Below are 17,760 nucleotides of genomic sequence, written 5' to 3' on the forward strand. Positions count from 1 at the left end.
CCAGAAGTGCGGCAGGTCAATAGGAGATAAGACAAAGGCTGCAGGTCTAAACAACGGCGAGCTGCTGCAGCCGAGCATCACAGAGGCTGTTCGATACCTCATTACCGTGACAACCAGCCAGCAGAGCTCCCTGAAACCCGCAGAGCCTGCAGAGACTCCTTTCTTTCCGGCATCTTCACGCCCTTCGTCCGTCGGTCCGTCCCCCTAAAGCCCAGAAACCTCCTTACCTCCAACATTCATGCAAACAAGAACCCGTCTCATCAAGAACCCAACAGAGTTTCTGAAATAAAAACTGCGAGTGTCCCACATGAGGACAGACAAACGTCCCTTCAGTCCACCGCTGAGACACTGAAGACCACGGAGGATCTCTAGGTGAAACCAAACCTTCAACTTATGAACCTGAACCAGGAATCTCAGGAGGAGCCAATGGAGAACAACCAGGATCCATCAGTGTCCTGCCCAGGCCTTTCCAGGTCCTTCCAGGCCTTTCCAGGTCCTTCCAGGCCTTTCCAGGTCCTTCCAGGCCTTTCCAGGTCCTTCCAGGCTGTAACCAGACAGGTCGGTGCTGCTAATGATTTTCAACATGCTCTCATCTCCTGCTGCTGAAGCAGCGCGGCGGTAATGATGGTTGAACCAGGAAGGACCGAGATCAGCTCCCTGAGGAACGCCATCAGAACCTACCTGCAGGGATCCATGAGCTGCTGGGCCGGTCTCTGGCGTCGCCCTGCTCCCAGTCAAAGTCGTCCTCTTTGGACTGGACCAGTGTGCAGTCTGGAGCCTGACCAGCCAGGCAGGCTGAAAGAGAAACAGAACAGGAAGGAATCAGGTTCTGTTGGCATCATACTGCTAAAAGTTCACATACAAAGGTCAAAGGTCATCTCCACCCAAACTATGATGTTTTCACTTCTCACATTTAGAGGATGTTTGGCTCAACCTGCTGCTGTGAAGCAGGATTCTCCACCATGAACAGAATCAACAATAAATCTGGATCCAGGCTCAAAATGAGCTCCTTGATATGTGCTTGAGAATGGCTTAGTCTCCGGTTAAACCCAGGTTTAAAGCCTTGCAGGGCAGCCTAAAGCCCACTGCCAACATTAAGACAGAAAAAAGAAAGAAAATAACAAACCATCAGTTCAGGGGTTTGAGAAAATATGGGAATCAGGAAATTATCTATAAACCAAACTGAACGATTGTTGTTCTCTACTTAAAAAAACACTTTAGATTAAAAAATGGAAAAACATTTTTTTTATATTTTCTATTTAAAACTTCAATTATAACGTGGATGCATAAAAACCTCATTTTATTTCAGTGTTAAATTCTGTTTAAAGTAACAGATTATAATTAAAAATGTCTCTGGACCTTTTCTGGTTGATGATTTTCTTTATTCAGACCCAAAGGATTTTTGATTGGTTACCTCTGGTTTAGACAGCAGTCCAACAAAGCCTGGTTTTAGTTTAGAAAACATGCAGATAGAAACGGATGAACGGGTCCCCCCCTTTGGAATGGGGGCGGCTGTTAGCCTGCAATGCCCCATACCTGCCTATGTCTCTGAAAGGGGGGGGGGGTAATGGAAGCTTCACACCAAACACAGCAAATGTTCTGTGTCGCTTGACGACTTTAAACTAGAATCTACCGCATCTCCTCCCAGTTTGGCTCCGCTAGCTGGACCTTTGCTCCCAGTGGCACCAGATCCCCCCCCCCGCTGATGGCTGCCTCCAACCAGCATCATAGCCACATCCTAGAAGTTTAACCTGAGGCTATTTTTCCTTTGCTTCTGCTGGCCATTCTACTCGCTTCACTCTAAGCTGATTGTTAATTAGCTCCCAAACGCCTCTTTACAGAAATATAGCAAACAGATCACTCCTATTTTATCCTTAATGGGAGTTTTAACACCTAGACTAAAACATTTATACCTAAAAGGATTCTGGGTTTTAGCTTCAATGCCATAAAGGTGTGAGGGATTGCTGAGAGTCAATCAGCTGCTTTTCCTTAGATAGAAACTAATCTGACTGGATGATCTGGTTGATCTGGATCTATAAAGTGAGATAAGATGTGAATTGGAGCTATAGAACTGAAATGAACCGAATAGATTTTCCCTGCTTGGACTTTAGTGAATCTCTCCTGCAGAGGAAGGAGATGCGAGTCCAGATTGGTTCCCGTGTCCCACCTGCTGTGGACCAGCCTGGAAACATGGCTGCCAACGCATCAGAACCAGCGAATCAGGGTTCTATCATTCATGTTTCACTGAAATGGGTCTTTCTTTGGACTCGGAGATGTTTTCCAGTTTGGAACCAGTGTTTCCAGTTTCCATCTACTCCGGATTAAAGGTTAATCTGATGGTTTCTGGGTGTTCTGAGGTCCAACCATGCTTTTCCTGATGGCGACCTTCCTGGGTTCTCCTCAGCAGAGACAGCAGCTTGTAAACATCTAATGTTGTTCAGAGGGAGACGGTTCCAGTTCATTACCATTTCCCAGCATGCTCGCTGCTGCCGGCTCCTCACACACAGAATAGATGGAAGCCTCCTCCTTCCTCCCTGAATCAAAGACCACTAAATCCCTCCATTCATGCCGGCACACACACCCGCCCGCCCGCTCTGTGTGTCAGTATATGTGTGCTGTGACGCCTCGTCAGCCTCTTCAGTGGAATGGCTGCTGGTGTGTGCGGCCGTCATCTGAAAGCCTTGACATTAAATAGCTGGAAGGCTCATTTTCTGCCTTTGTAACAGAAGGCGCATTAAACTCACACAGGATCATCCCGCTGGGCAGTGTTAGCTCATCAACAGATACCAGACACAATCTGTTTAATCTGCTTCTATGAATTTGCATCTATATAGCAAACAGAGCGCCCCCCCCCCCCCCCCCCCCCCCCCACACACACACACACAGGGCAGCGCTGCCTCAGGAAAACAGAAACTAATCTGAGCCTCTGAGTTGCTGAACAGCAGAAATGTGCCTGAACTTGGTGGCAGGAAACAAAATATAATCATCAAACAAATGTTCTCCTATTGGAACCGACGGTGGAACCAAAAATGGTGGAACTGATTGTGGGACACAAGGAGGTGGAACTGACGGTGGAACCGATGGTGGAACCGACGGTGGAACCAAAAGCGGTGGAACTGATGGTGGGACTGAAGGTGGAACCAAAGGCGGTGGAACTGATGGTGGAACCAAAGGCGGTGGAACCAATGGTGGAACCAAAGGCGGTGGAATTGATGGTGGAACCGACGGTGGAACCAAAAGCGGTGGAACTGATGGTGGGACTGAAGGTGGAACCAAAGGCGGTGGAACTGATGGTGGAACCAAAGGAGGTGGAACCAATGGTGGAACCAAAGGCGGTGGAACCAATGGTGGAACCAAAGGCGGTGGAATTGATGGTGGAACCGACGGTGGAACCAAAAGCGGTGGAACTGATGGTGGGACTGAAGGTGGAACCAAAGGCGGTGGAACTGATGGTGGAACCAAAGGAGGTGGAACCAATGGTGGAACCAAAGGCGGTGGAACCGATGGTGGAACCAAAGGCGGTGGAACCGATGGTGGAACTGAAGGTGGAACCAAAGGCGGTGGAACCGATGGTGGAACCAAAGGCGGTGGAACCGATGGTGGAACCAAAGGCGGTGGAACCGATGGTGGAACCAAAGGCGGTGGAACTGATGGTGGAACCAAAGGCGGTGGAACCAATGGTGGAACCAAAGGCGGTGGAACCGATGGTGGAACCAAAGGCGGTGGAACCGATGGTGGAACCAAAGGTGGTGGAACTGATGGTGGAACCAAAGGCGGTGGAACCAATGGTGGAACCAAAGGCGGTGAAACTGATGGTGGAACTGAAGGTGGAACCAAAGGCGGTGGAACCGATGGTGGAACCAAAGGCGGTGGAACCAATGGTGGAACCAAATGCGGTGGAACCGATGGTGGAACCAAAGGCGGTGGAACTGATGGTGGAACTGAAGGTGGAACCAAAGATGGTGGAACCGATGGTGGAACCAAAGGCGGTGGAACCGATGGTGGAACCAAAGGCGGTGGAACTGATGGTGGAACTGATGGTGGAACCAAAGGCTGTGGAACCGATGGTGGAATCAAAGGTGGTGAAACTGTTGGTGGAACCAAAGGCGGTGGAACCGATGGTGGAACCAAAGGCGGTGGAACCGATGGTGGAACCAAAGGTGGTGGAACTGATGGTGGAACTGAAGGTGGAACCAAAGGAGGTGGAACCGATGGTGGAACCAAAGGTGGTGGAACTGATGGTGGAACCAAAGGCGGTGGAACCAATGGTGGAACCAAAGGCGGTGAAACTGATGGTGGAACTGAAGGTGGAACCAAAGGCGGTGGAACCGATGGTGGAACCAAAGGCGGTGGAACCAATGGTGGAACCAAAGGCGGTGGAACCGATGGTGGAACCAAAGGCGGTGGAACTGATGGTGGAACTGAAGGTGGAACCAAAGATGGTGGAACCGATGGTGGAACCAAAGGCGGTGGAACCGATGGTGGAACCAAAGGCGGTGGAACTGATGGTGGAACTGATGGTGGAACCAAAGGCTGTGGAACCGATGGTGGAATCAAAGGCGGTGGAACCGATGGTGGAACCAAAGGCGGTGGAACTGATGGTGGAACTGATGGTGGAACCAAAGGCTGTGGAACCGATGGTGGAATCAAAGGTGGTGAAACTGTTGGTGGAACTGAACCAAAGGTGGTGAAACCCATGGTGGAACCGATGATGGAACCAATGGCAGTGGAACCTATGGTGGAACAGATGGTGGAACCTGCGGTGTAACCGCTACTGGAACCAACGGTTGAATCGCCGGTTGAACCAATGGTGGAACCAATGGTGGAACTGATGGTGGAACTGATGTTAGAACCTCTGCAGACATGGAGAACATCACCTCCATGTTCCAACAACTGTGACACTAGACTACAAACTCCAGATTCCCACAGCCGACTGGAATAAACAGAACCAAAACGATTTGATTCTGCTAAGCTAAAGGAACGTAGAACAGAACCGGACTCAGCCTTAAACAATAAATGACCTCAGTCAGACTCTAGATGTTCCTCTGTGGTTCCAACATTTAGACAATAGAAGAAGTCAGAGGAAGCATGTTTTCAGAGCTCCATCTGACATGATGGTGCCGATCCGGTTCACACTATGCTGGCTGACCGCCTGAGAAAAGGTAGATCTATAGAAATGATTCATTCTGTGGGAGGAACAGAAACCTCAGCTGAAATTCCCTCTCTGTATTTAACCCCTCCCCTTGGGGAGCAGGGTGGGGTTAAGGGTCTTGCTCAGGGACCCGGAGTGCAGGCTGAGGGGATGGACCGGGAACCTTATCGGAGCGCGGCTCTAAGCGCTAGGCCATGGCAGGGTTAGGGCTGGGATGTCTGCAGTAGAGGAGCGTGGAGCAGCCGCTCCTGCAGGTAATGAAAGGCTGCTTCTCCGCAGCGAGCGTCTCGCTCCGTTTGCTCGTCCTGCTTTCATCAGAGGAAAACAAAGCGGGGAGTTTCAGAGGGAGCAGATTGTTGTCAGGATTCCTCCTCGCCTCGACTCGCCTCAGCAGGAAATGAGACAAAAACACACACCTCCAGGGATCCGTCTCTCACACACAGTCATTCCGTCACATTCCTGCTCTGAGTGCGTGTTGGCAGAGCGATGACAGGAAGCAGAAAACACACCCTGAGGCCTGAATGTGTGTGAAGGAGCAGTAATTAATCATAATGTGCAGCTATTGATCGCCTGGCCTCTTTATTCCTCAGCTGCTTGATCAATAGTTCTGAAAACACCCAGACCTCCTCCTGCCTCGGACCTTCAGCCTGCGCACCTGACGCCCAGCTTAGCGTTAGCTTCTGCTGGAGCGACCGTCGCCATCTTTCATGATCTGTGGAGGCTAGTTTGAGGAACCAGTGCTCTCTGGAGCCGCTCTGAAGGTCAGAATGCTGGAGTCCAGGATGTGTGGGCTCTGCAGAGATGTTAGCTCATATGTTCCTGATCCTGGACCTGCACCGGTTCTCCATGAAGGTCAGGTCATTGGAAGAACGTAGGACAGACGGCGTGACGGCGGCGGAGAAGGTGACCAGCAGCTCATACTGGACCTTCTTCTGAACATAGTTATGGGTGGTCCTGTTTGATGGAAGAGAACGTCATCCGTGAGGAGATGTTCTTCAGCTGCTGCAGGTCATTCAGGAAGCTGGAGGTCCAGCTGCAGGTTCAGGCTGTCCAGGTTCTGATGGACCATGTCTGGGGTGACGGTGCTGAAGGCCAAGCTGAGGATCTGAAGGTGGTTCTGCCTGGTGTCCATGCTCTCTGATGGCTGACGGTCCCAGATCACGTTCTGGAGCAGAATCCAGCGGCCCAGAATGAGTCAGAGGTTCTGGACCTGCTCTGGTCTCCACGTTCTCCTGCCCATGAGGCCCTCAGCGAAGGGAAACGGTGTCACACGCTTTCTTCCATTTCTCCCTGAGACGCCGGAGGGCTGATGTTGTGGCTGCTGTTGCCATGGTTACGGAAACCTTGCCGTGCCGGCGCTGATGAAAGAGCGTGTTGAAACCTGAGCGGGGGTTGTGACCCGCCACCCCTTGGGAGAGGGGTCGTGGAGCGCCGTGGGCCTGCTGACGTTACCATGGAGACGGGTATTTCCTGTCGTATCGCTGCTGCAGCTTTCTGTCAGCTTCCAGGTTATATGAGCGGCTCCTCTCAGCTCCTCTGACCTTCGGGGGACCTGGGTGGGCGTGGCTAAAAGATTAAAGGTTTCCATTTCTTCTTTGTTGTCAACTAAAAAGTTTGGAAGCTATGAATCTTCCTCATCTTCTTCGTCGTTTAAAGGCCGTATTAAAGAGGTGCGTTAGCGCCACCAACAGGTAAGGAGTGTCACAGACTCATCAGGGGTGGGAATTTCTCCTTCATTTCTAAGAGATTGATTTTTGTTACTGGAAATCAGAGATTGATCACAGAAATGTGATTTCTAGTTGTGTTCTTGTAACCATCTTCTAAACTCTCCTGATGTGACGCTGATCTAAAGGCTTCGCTTTCTCATCATCAGACCTTCTGGATCATCGGAGGAACCAGAGACAAAAAGCAGACAAGAGAAAAGTTTCTTCTTCTGCTGCTGGGATTACAGCTTCCAATCCATCCTAATCCCTCATCGATGAGCGAAGTGCTCCTCCTCTTCATCACTCTCTCTCTCTCTCTCTCCTGAGGCTCGCTCGCCCTCTGAGAAGAATCCAACCATCTTCTTCTGACCCAGATGCTTTAGTTCTTCAGATCGTTTCCATCTCAGACCCTCTGACAGTTCCAACCGGACCCTAACGGACCGGGTCCTGGTTCTGACAGGCAGATCTGGAACCTGTGGTTCCTCTGGGTTGATTGTCTGTAATGAAGGACCCCCCCTCCCACCACACACACACACACACACACAGAGGCTGTTGTTCTGCCGTCGCCAGAGTCAGATCACCAGTTGAATGTTAACAACGCTGCAGCGTCTCTCAGGGATTCAGAGGATTTTTGCTGAAATAATCCCAGTCAGAGGTTCTGAGTCCCCTCAGTTAGTCCAGTCTGGCCCAGTTAGGCTCAGTCCAGACTCCCACCAGGCCCAGATGTTATTTCATTATAATAAAATCCTGGGTCTCCCTTTAATGAGCAGACAGCTGAAGGAGAATAAGAAGAGGGATTAGAAAGGTTCCGGTGGAACTAATCCAGATTATAATCTTCAAGATGAAATTCAAACCTGAAGACAGAAAATGAGACATCTGTGAGTGAGCGTCCCACTGACCCAGAATCAGGAGCGCTCTCAGAAACATGGACGCTGTGTTATTTACATCCTTTGGGCGGAAGCTGGCATTAGCAGCCTCCCCACAGGGGGCGCTGTGCTCCACACTGGGCCCAACATCAAACATCCAGGGGCCAATTATCTAGGAGTAACCAAGCTCATCTAATGCGTCCGCCATCGTCAGGCGTCCCGTTAGCCTCAGAGCTAGCCGCTAGCTACAGCCCTGAACGGACCAGACAAGATGACACGTCAGACTTCCTGCAGGTCGCCATGGCGACGGAGCCTGATGGGACGAGACAGAGAAAGATGCTCCCGACAGAACCAGACAGACATATGAGAAGACAGAGAGACGGATGGTACCGGTCCAGGAAGGACGGGTCCAGGAAGGACGGGTCCAGGAAGGACGGGTCCAGGAAGGACGGGTCCAGGAAGGACAGGGCCAGGAAGGACAGGTCCAGGAAGGACAGGTCCAGGAAGGACAGGGCCAGGAAGGACAGGTCCAGGAAGGACAGGGCCAGGAAGGACAGGGCCAGGAAGGACGGGTCCAGGAAGGACGGGTCCAGGAAGGACGGGTCCAGGAAGGACGGGTCCAGGAAGGACAGGTCCAGGAAGGATAGGGTCCAAGAAGGACAGGGCCAGGAAGGACAGGTCCAGGAAGGACGGGTCCAGGAAGGACGGGTCCAGGAAGGACAGGTCCAGGAAGGACAGGTCCAGGAAGGACAGGGCCAGGAAGGACAGGTCCAGGAAGGACAGGGCCAGGAAGGACAGGTCCAGGTAGGACGGGTCCAGGAAGGACAGGTCCAGGTAGGACGGGTCCAGGAAGGACAGGGCCAGGAAGGACAGGTCCAGGTAGGACGGGTCCAGGAAGGACGGGTCCAGGTAGGACGGGTCCAGGAAGGACGGGTCCAGGTAGGACGGGTCCAGGTAGGACGGGTCCAGGAAGGACGGGTCCAGGAAGGACAGGTCCAGGAAGGACGGGTCCAGGAAGGACGGGTCCAGGAAGGACGGGTCCAGGAAGGACGGGTCCAGGAAGGACGGGTCCAGGTAGGACGGGTCCAGGAAGGACGGGTCCAGGAAGGACGGGTCCAGGAAGGACGGGTCCAGAAAGGACGGGTCCAGGAAGGACGGGTCCAGGTAGGACGGGTCCAGGAAGGACGGGTCCAGGAAGGACGGGTCCAGGAAGGACGGGTCCAGGTAGGACGGGTCCAGGAAGGACGGGTCCAGGAAGGACGGGTCCAGGTAGGACGGGTCCAGGAAGGACGGGTCCAGGAAGGACGGGTTCAGGTAGGACGGGTCCAGGAAGGACGGGTCCAGGAAGGACGGGTCCAGGAAGGACAGGTCCAGGAAGGACAGGTCCAGGAAGGACGGGTTCAGGTAGGACGGGTCCAGAAAGGACGGGTCCAGGAAGGACGGGTCCAGGAAGGACGGGTTCAGGTAGGACGGGTCCAGGAAGGACGGGTCCAGGAAGGACAGGTCCAGGAAGGACGGGTCCAGGTAGGACGGGTCCAGGAAGGACGGGTCCAGGAAGGACGGGTCCAGGAAGGACGGGTCCAGGAAGGACGGGTCCAGGAAGGACGGGTCCAGGTAGGACGGGTCCAGGAAGGACGGGTCCAGGAAGGACGGGTCCAGGAAGGACGGGTCCAGGAAGGACGGGTCCAGGAAGGACGGGTCCAGGAAGGACGGGTCCAGGTAGGACGGGTCCAGGAAGGACGGGTCCAGGAAGGACGGGTCCAGGAAGGACGGGTTCAGGTAGGACGGGTCCAGGAAGGACGGGTCCAGGAAGGACGGGTCCAGGAAGGACGGGTCCAGGTAGGACGGGTCCAGGAAGGACGGGTCCAGGTAGGACGGGTCCAGGAAGGACGGGTCCAGGAAGGACGGGTCCAGGAAGGACGGGTCCAGGTAGGACGGGTCCAGGAAGGACGGGTCCAGGAAGGACGGGTCCAGGAAGGACGGGTCCAGGAAGGACGGGTCCAGGTAGGACGGGTCCAGGAAGGACGGGTCCAGGTAGGACGGGTCCAGGAAGGACGGGTCCAGGAAGGACGGGTCCAGGTAGGACGGGTCCAGGAAGGACGGGTCCAGGAAGGACGGGTCCAGGAAGGACGGGTCCAGGTAGGACGGGTCCAGGAAGGACGGGTCCAGGTAGGACGGGTCCAGGAAGGACGGGTCCAGGAAGGACGGGTCCAGGAAGGACGGGTCCAGGTAGGACGGGTCCAGGTAGGACGGGTCCAGGAAGGACGGGTCCAGGAAGGACGGGTCCAGGTAGGACGGGTCCAGGAAGGACGGGTCCAGGTAGGACGGGTCCAGGAAGGACGGGTCCAGGTAGGACGGGTCCAGGTAGGACGGGTCCAGGTAGGACGGGTCCAGGAAGGACGGGTCCAGGTAGGACGGGTCCAGGAAGGACGGGTCCAGGAAGGACGGGTCCAGGAAGGACGGGTCCAGGAAGGACGGGTCCAGGAAGGACGGGTCCAGGAAGGACGGGTCCAGAGGGAAGGTCCATTTGATGAGAGCGGTTCTAGGTAGAGAGTCTCCAGAGTCTCTGGGAGGAACCAGAGTCTCTGGGAGGAACCAGAGTCTCTGGGAGGAACCAGAGCCGCTCTGCCTCCTCAGACCCAGAGACCCAGACAGAAGAACTGAGGTCCAGAGACTGGTCTCCAGAGTCCTGCAGTACTGGTGGCCGTGAAGCCCAGTTACAGGGAGGTAGAGGAGGAAGATGCTCTGTGTGTATAAAGTGTTCTCCAGGAGGAAGAGCAGCAGCACCAGGGTTAGCGCAGCCAGCTAACTAGCCTGCGGCTAAACATGAATAATGCAGCAGTCGGCCTGCCGCCTCTGGCTGAGAGAGAGAGGAGATATCTGGCTGCTCTCCAGGCTGTCTGCATCACCCCATTACAATAATATGCTAATTACTAATAATTACCCTGTAACACACACACTGATTATCTGACCCTCCTCTTCCTCCTCACTCAGCTGCAACGCCTCCAGGCCAGGAGGAGGAGGAGGAGGAGGAGGAGGAGGAGGTGTATGGACGTATCTCTGATGGAAACAGTAAAGCTTCCTACATTTGATCAGACCTCATCAGCGTCTGAATGTTTGCCAAACAAACTACTAGTTATAGTTATTAATAACTTTAATATTTATCATGATTAGTTTGATTTACTCTGGACCAGTTTCCTGTCACTGTAACTTAAAAACTGAGCTGGAAATGATAAAATATGATCTGTTAAAAACTAACCGGCTGATAAAATAATAGAAAGAAACAGATTTCAATCTGTTCTGTGAATTAATTAACTTTATGTTCATTAATACTCCAAAGATCTAAGGCATCATATTTATCCACGAAGCGACGATTTTTCATGTGATAAAGAATCTTCAGGCTGATGTAGTTTTTTCTGTTTACTGGATAAAGATGGAAAAATATTAAACAACCGATTTATTCAGAACTAAAGACGAACACTGGATAGAGGCTGCAGGATGAAGGCAGCAGCAGATTCACTGAAACATGGCTGCTGAACACGACGACCAGAAAACATTTCATATCTGCTGGATCATCGTTTGCTCTGACCAACATATTATTATTATTATCAGTGCTTCAGGTTAAAGAAAAGTTAGAGAAGAAGTTAAAGAAGTTAAATATCCTCCAAATATCCTGTGGAGCTGGTTGACAGTTGCCTTTTGTATCTATGCTTCTTTTTCTATGTCTGCTTCTGTCTCCTTGAACCCCAGTGGGCCTCAGCAGATGGCCGCTCACACTGAGCCTGGTTCTGCTGGAGGTTTCTTCCTGTTCAAAGGGAGTTTTTCCTCTCCACTGTCGCTACAAGCATGCTTAGTGTGAGGGATTGCTGAAGAGTCAATGAGTCGATGCAATCAGCTGGTTTTCCTTAGATAGAAAACTTTGAATCAATCTGACTGGATGATCTGGTTGATCTGGATCTATAAAATGACCTGAGATGACATGATGTGAATTGGAGCTATAGAAATAAACTGAATAGAATTGAAGGACCAGCAGGTTCTGCAGCAGCTTCTTCCCCGCCGCCATCACACTGATGAACTGTTGGATAAAATGGGTTTAAAGAAAAAAAAGCGCTGAATGCTGAAAACTTTATATCATATATCATGTTTATATTTGGTCACTGCTGCACCTTAATATTGGAAATATCATCAATTTCCTTTTGTATCACCTCTGTGTACAAAATGACAGTAAAGTCTAAGTCTAAAGTCTAAGTCTAAGTCATACTGGAACCGCCCATAAATCTTCTGTTGGTCCCAGTAGCGGGCCGTTAGCATTAGGGTTAGCATTTAGGTTATTGCATCTTAGCAACATCAGACAGAACCACCTACTGAGAAGAACTCTGGTACCGACCCGTTAACTCTGAGTTCAGAACCAAACTGCTGGTCAAACCAGTCACAGCCTGGTTCTGGTTCTGTCCACTGGATGGACCCAACTGGTTTCAGGCTCAGAACCGGAGGGAAACCGTGTGAAAGGGGAGGATGTGACTGGAAATGTCTCTGAACTGGACCAATACGGACCACAGAACCCGCCCACCAGAACTACACCTGATGGTGGGAGGGGGGGGGGGGGGGGGGGGGGGGGGGGGGGGGGGGGTACCGTCTCCTGTCCATCCAGCCGCCATCTTTCTGTCTGCATGTTCAGCCGAACCAGAACCTCAAAAACCCGGATTATTGGGACCAATCATCGGGACACCGGGATCTTTGATCAAGTTGCTTCTGTCAGTCTGGGTTCTACAGGAGCTGAAAGGTTCCAGGATTCTAGAAGATCCAGAGAAGGTTCCAGATGTTCCACTGGAGAGCTTCTTTCCTCACGCTCCTCATCCTCCCCACCCCCCTCACCCTCCCCACCCCCCTCACCATCCCCAACCTCCTCATCCTCCCCACCCCCCTCACCCTCCCCACCCCCCTCACCCTCCTCAACCCCCCCACCCCCCTCACGCTCCTCACCCCCCTCAACCCCCCCACCCCCCTCACGCTCCTCACCCTCCTCATCCCTCCCCACCCCCCTCACCCCCCCACCCTCCCGATGCTCAGGAGGTCAACCTTACCCTCCAGCAGAGATGCTGAAAGGTTTCGTTCGTCAGCAGAACTGAACTCCATAATCTCAACAAAGACCCAAACCTGAGGATCAGACTGAACCACGCTCATCTTCTGGTTTTGGTTCTGACCCACCTGCCGGTCTCAGATCGGATCAGAACCAGCTTCTGCTGTCCTGATCCGATCCACAGACCGACCCAGAGAGGGAAGACAGAGAAAAAGCGTTCTGGATCAGGAGGGCGATCCCGTGTCTCTGTGAGTCGTTAACCTCTGTTAACCTCGGCCAATCCCAGAGGTGATCCAATTTCCCGTGGTTACGCTCTGACACACTTGCAGCCAACCATTAATCAGTCTGGTGGCACATTCAGAGTATGCAGCCGCCCGGGGAAACCGAGGAGCGCCGTGACCCAGAAACTCGTCCTCCCCACAAAGACGTCTCTGACCGCTGGAGGTCGGCGCCCGCTGAGATGGACGCCTGCAGGGAGCCTGCTGGAGCCACCGCCACTCCAGGTCTGGTTCTGGTTCTGATGGGAACCGGTCCATCAGAACCGATCCTTGGATCATCTGTCAGCTGAACTCCACCTGACGTTCTAGTGGAAGCAGAGCAGGAGGATCCGCCTCTCATGCAGAGAATCAGCAGACAATCAAAGCATTTCCTGATTCTGGAGATTCTATCAGGAGCTAAGCTAAAGCTAACGAGCTGCAGGTTCCACCTGCTCTAAGAGGACCAACTATGATGGAGACCTGAGTGAAGCAGCTGATCTGACCCACGGAACCAGATCATCATCAGAACCTACAACACAAACTGGATCAGAGAAGCAGAACCGACTGGGGCATCAGAACCAGAACTGGATCTGGGCTAGCCGGTCCATTCTGGTTTCTCTGAGCTTCAGATGGTTAAATCCAGAGCTCAGCTCAGCGCCTCGGGTTCACAGACGATCTGATGAATATTTAAAAACGCAGATATGAGGATGAATATTTACCAAAGTAATTTAGGTTAAACAGCCCAAACACACAGGAAGCTGAGAGCGGATCATCTGATGGCCCACAGCATCTCCATCACCATGGCGATTAGGAGACCAACTTTAAAAAAACCATAAAATATTCAGCTTCCCTCCAACCTGAGGCCTCGCCCACAGACAGGGAGACGGAGAGACAGACAGAGAGACAGAGAGACGGAGAGATGGACAGAGAGACAGAGAGACAGGGAGACAGACAGAGAGACAGACAGAGAGACGGAGAGACAGACAGAGAGACTGACAGGGAGACGGAGAGACAGACAGAGAGACAGACAGACAGACAGACAGAGAGACAGACAGAGAGACGGAGAGACAGACAGAGAGACAGACAGAGAGACGGAGAGACAGACAGAGAGACAGAGAGACGGAGAGACAGACAGAGAGACTGAGAGACAGACAGAGAGACGGAGAGACAGACAGAGAGACTGAGAGACAGACAGAGAGACAGACAGAGAGACAGACAGGGAGACGGAGAGACAGACAGAGAGACAGACGGAGAGACACAGAGACGGAGAGATGGACAGACAGACGGAGAGACAGACAGAGAGACAGACAGAGAGACGGAGAGACAGACAGAGAGACAGAGAGACGGAGAGACAGACAGAGAGACTGAGAGACAGACAGAGAGACGGAGAGACAGACAGAGAGACTGAGAGACAGACAGAGAGACAGACAGAGAGACAGACAGGGAGACAGAGAGACAGACAGAGAGACTGAGAGACGGAGAGATGGACAGAGAGACAGAGAGACAGGGAGACAGACAGAGAGACAGACAGAGAGACGGAGAGACAGACAGAGAGACAGAGAGACGGAGAGATGGACAGAGAGACAGAGAGACAGGGAGACAGACAGAGAGACAGACAGAGAGACGGAGAGACAGACAGAGAGACTGACAGGGAGACGGAGAGACAGACAGAGAGACAGACAGACAGGGAGACGGAGAGACAGACAGAGAGACAGAGAGACGGAGAGATGGACAGAGAGACAGAGAGACAGGGAGACAGACAGAGAGACAGACAGAGAGACGGAGAGACAGACAGAGAGACTGACAGGGAGACGGAGAGACAGACAGAGAGACAGACAGACAGACAGAGAGACAGACAGAGAGACGGAGAGACAGACAGAGAGACAGACAGAGAGACGGAGAGACAGACAGAGAGACTGAGAGACAGACAGAGAGACGGAGAGACAGACAGAGAGACTGAGAGACAGACAGAGAGACAGACAGAGAGACAGACAGGGAGACGGAGAGACAGACAGAGAGACAGACGGAGAGATGGACAGACAGACAGATAGACAGAGAGACAGACAGAGAGACTGAGAGACAGACAGAGAGACAGACAGAGAGACTGAGAGACAGACAGAGAGACGGAGAGACAGACAGAGAGACAGAGAGACAGACAGAGAGACTGAGAGACAGACAGAGAGACAGACAGAGAGACTGAGAGACAGACAGAGAGACAGACAGAGAGAAAGACAGGGAGACGGAGAGACAGACAGAGAGACAGACGGAGAGACACAGAGACGGAGAGATGGACAGACAGACAGATAGACGGAGAGACAGAGAGACGGAGAGACACAGAGACGGACAGAGAGACGGAGAGACAGACAGACACAGAGACGGATAGAGAGAGACAAACAGAGAGACAGATAGAGAGATGGAGAGACAGACAAACAGACAGAGAGACGGAGAGACAGACAGAGAGACAGAGTTACGGAGAGACAGACAGAGAGACAGATAGACAGAGAGACAGACAGATAGACAGAGAGACAGAGTGACGGAGAGACAGATAGAGAGACAGACAGACAGAGAGACGGAGAGACAGAAAGAGAGACGGAGAGATGGAGAGACAGAAAAGAGACATTAAAAGACATCAATCCCCCCCAAAAAAATTTAAATAAGCATATCATTATTAACATGCCACAGAACCTATCTACATCCTTCAGGTCTGATAAGCTAACTCTGTCCCTCTGTCCCTCTGTCCCTCTGTCCTCAGACGTAAAGACAGAAGGCCTCTGAACATCAGTCCAACATCTGCAGAACCCGCCTCCTTCATTTTATTTCTCCTGCTGAGCTAAATGCTCATCTTTGTCTGAGCGAACAGAAGATGAACCAGACAAACCAACCTCCGTAGGTCTGATGAACATCTAGGACCAAAAATAAAAAGTTTATTATTAAAACTGTGTTCTAAACCAGCCGCTCACTGTAGGAGGTAGAGCTAGTCTAAACAGATGCTGCAGCGTTTCCTCAGCCTGACCAAAGGCACGCTGACTCCCTGATCTGCGATCAACGCCGACTCCCTGATCTGCGATCAACGCCGACTCCCTGATCTGCGATCAACGCCGACTCCCTGATCTGCGATCAATCCTGACTCCCTGATCTGCGATCAATCCTGACTCCCTGATCTGCGATCAATCCTGACTCCCTGATCTGCGATCAATCCTGACTCCCTGATCTGAGATCAACGCCGACTCCCTGATCTGCGATCAACGCCGACTCCCTGATCTGCGATCAATCCTGACTCCCTGATCTGCGATCAACGCCGACTCCCTGATCTGCGATCAATCCTGACTCCCTGATCTGCGATCAACGCCGACTCCCTGATCTGCGATCAACGCTGACTCCCTGATCTGCGATCAACGCCGACTCCCTGATCTGCGATCAATCCTGACTCCCTGATCTGCGATCAACGCCGACTCCCTGATCTGCGATCAACGCCGACTCCCTGATCTGCGATCAACGCCGACTCCCTGATCTGCGATCAATCCTGACTCCCTGATCTGCGATCAATCCTGACTCCCTGATCTGCGATCAACGCTGACTCCCTGATCTGCGATCAACGCTGACTCCCTGATCTGAGATCAACGCCGACTCCCTGATCTGCGAACAACGCCGACTCCCTGATCTGTGATCAACGCTGACTCCCTGATCTGTGATCAACGCTGACTCCCTGATCTGCGATCAACGCCGACTCCCTGATCTGCGATCAATCCTGACTCCCTGATCTGCGATCAACGCCGACTCCCTGATCTGCGATCAACGCTGACTCCCTGATCTGCGATCAACGCCGACTCCCTGATCTGCGATCAATCCTGACTCCCTGATCTGCGATCAACGCCGACTCCCTGATCTGCGATCAACGCCGACTCCCTGATCTGCGATCAACGCCGACTCCCTGATCTGCGATCAATCCTGACTCCCTGATCTGCGATCAATCCTGACTCCCTGATCTGCGATCAACGCTGACTCCCTGATCTGCGATCAACGCTGACTCCCTGATCTGAGATCAACGCCGACTCCCTGATCTGCGAACAACGCCGACTCCCTGATCTGTGATCAACGCTGACTCCCTGATCTGTGATCAACGCTGACTCCCTGATCTGCGATCAACGCCGACTCCCTGATCTGCGATCAATCCTGACTCCCTGATCTGCGATCAACGCTGACTCCCTGATCTGTGATCAATGCCGACTCCCTGATCTGCGATCAATCCTGACTCCCTGATCTGCGATCAACGCTGACTCCCTGATCTGTGATCAACGCCGACTCCCTGATCGGCGATCAACGCTGACTCCCTGATATGCGATCATTGCTGACTCCCTGATCTGCGATCAACGCTGACTCCCTGATCTGCGATCAACGCTGACTCCCTGATCTGCGATCAACGCTGACTCCCTGATCTGCGATCAACGCTGACTCCCTGATCTGCGATCACCGCTGACTCCCTGATCTGCGATCAACGCTGACTCCCTGATCTGCGATCAACGCTGACTCCCTGATCTGCGATCAACGCTGACTCCCTGATCTGCGATCAACGCTGCTCCTGGGAGATGAACCTGGTCCAAACACATCAGACCACCTGGACTCTCTGACCCCGACCAACATCTCTCTGTTCAGGACCTTCAGACCTGCATACAGACCTTTCTCAGATACTTCAGAGAACTTC

At 52.6% G+C, this 17,760-nt stretch overlaps 1 protein-coding gene across 11 annotated transcripts in view; it reads right to left on the reverse strand.

Annotated features, from left to right (window-relative positions):
- Window positions 1-17,760, reverse strand: part of LOC119784034 (receptor-type tyrosine-protein phosphatase mu-like) — a 175,520-nt gene that overhangs the window by 138,152 nt on the left and 19,608 nt on the right. For all 11 annotated transcript variants that reach the window (XM_038285926.1, XM_038285893.1, XM_038285887.1 and 8 more), the window contains exon 2: window positions 682-795. In XM_038285926.1, coding sequence (XP_038141854.1) covers window positions 682-795 — 114 coding nt within the window. The remainder of the gene's footprint in view (window positions 1-681; window positions 796-17,760) is intronic.

This window comes from Cyprinodon tularosa, unplaced genomic scaffold (assembly GCF_016077235.1).
Source record: "Cyprinodon tularosa strain WSP-4 unplaced genomic scaffold, ASM1607723v1 ctg1058, whole genome shotgun sequence".
Classification (NCBI taxonomy): Eukaryota; Metazoa; Chordata; class Actinopteri; order Cyprinodontiformes; family Cyprinodontidae; genus Cyprinodon; species Cyprinodon tularosa.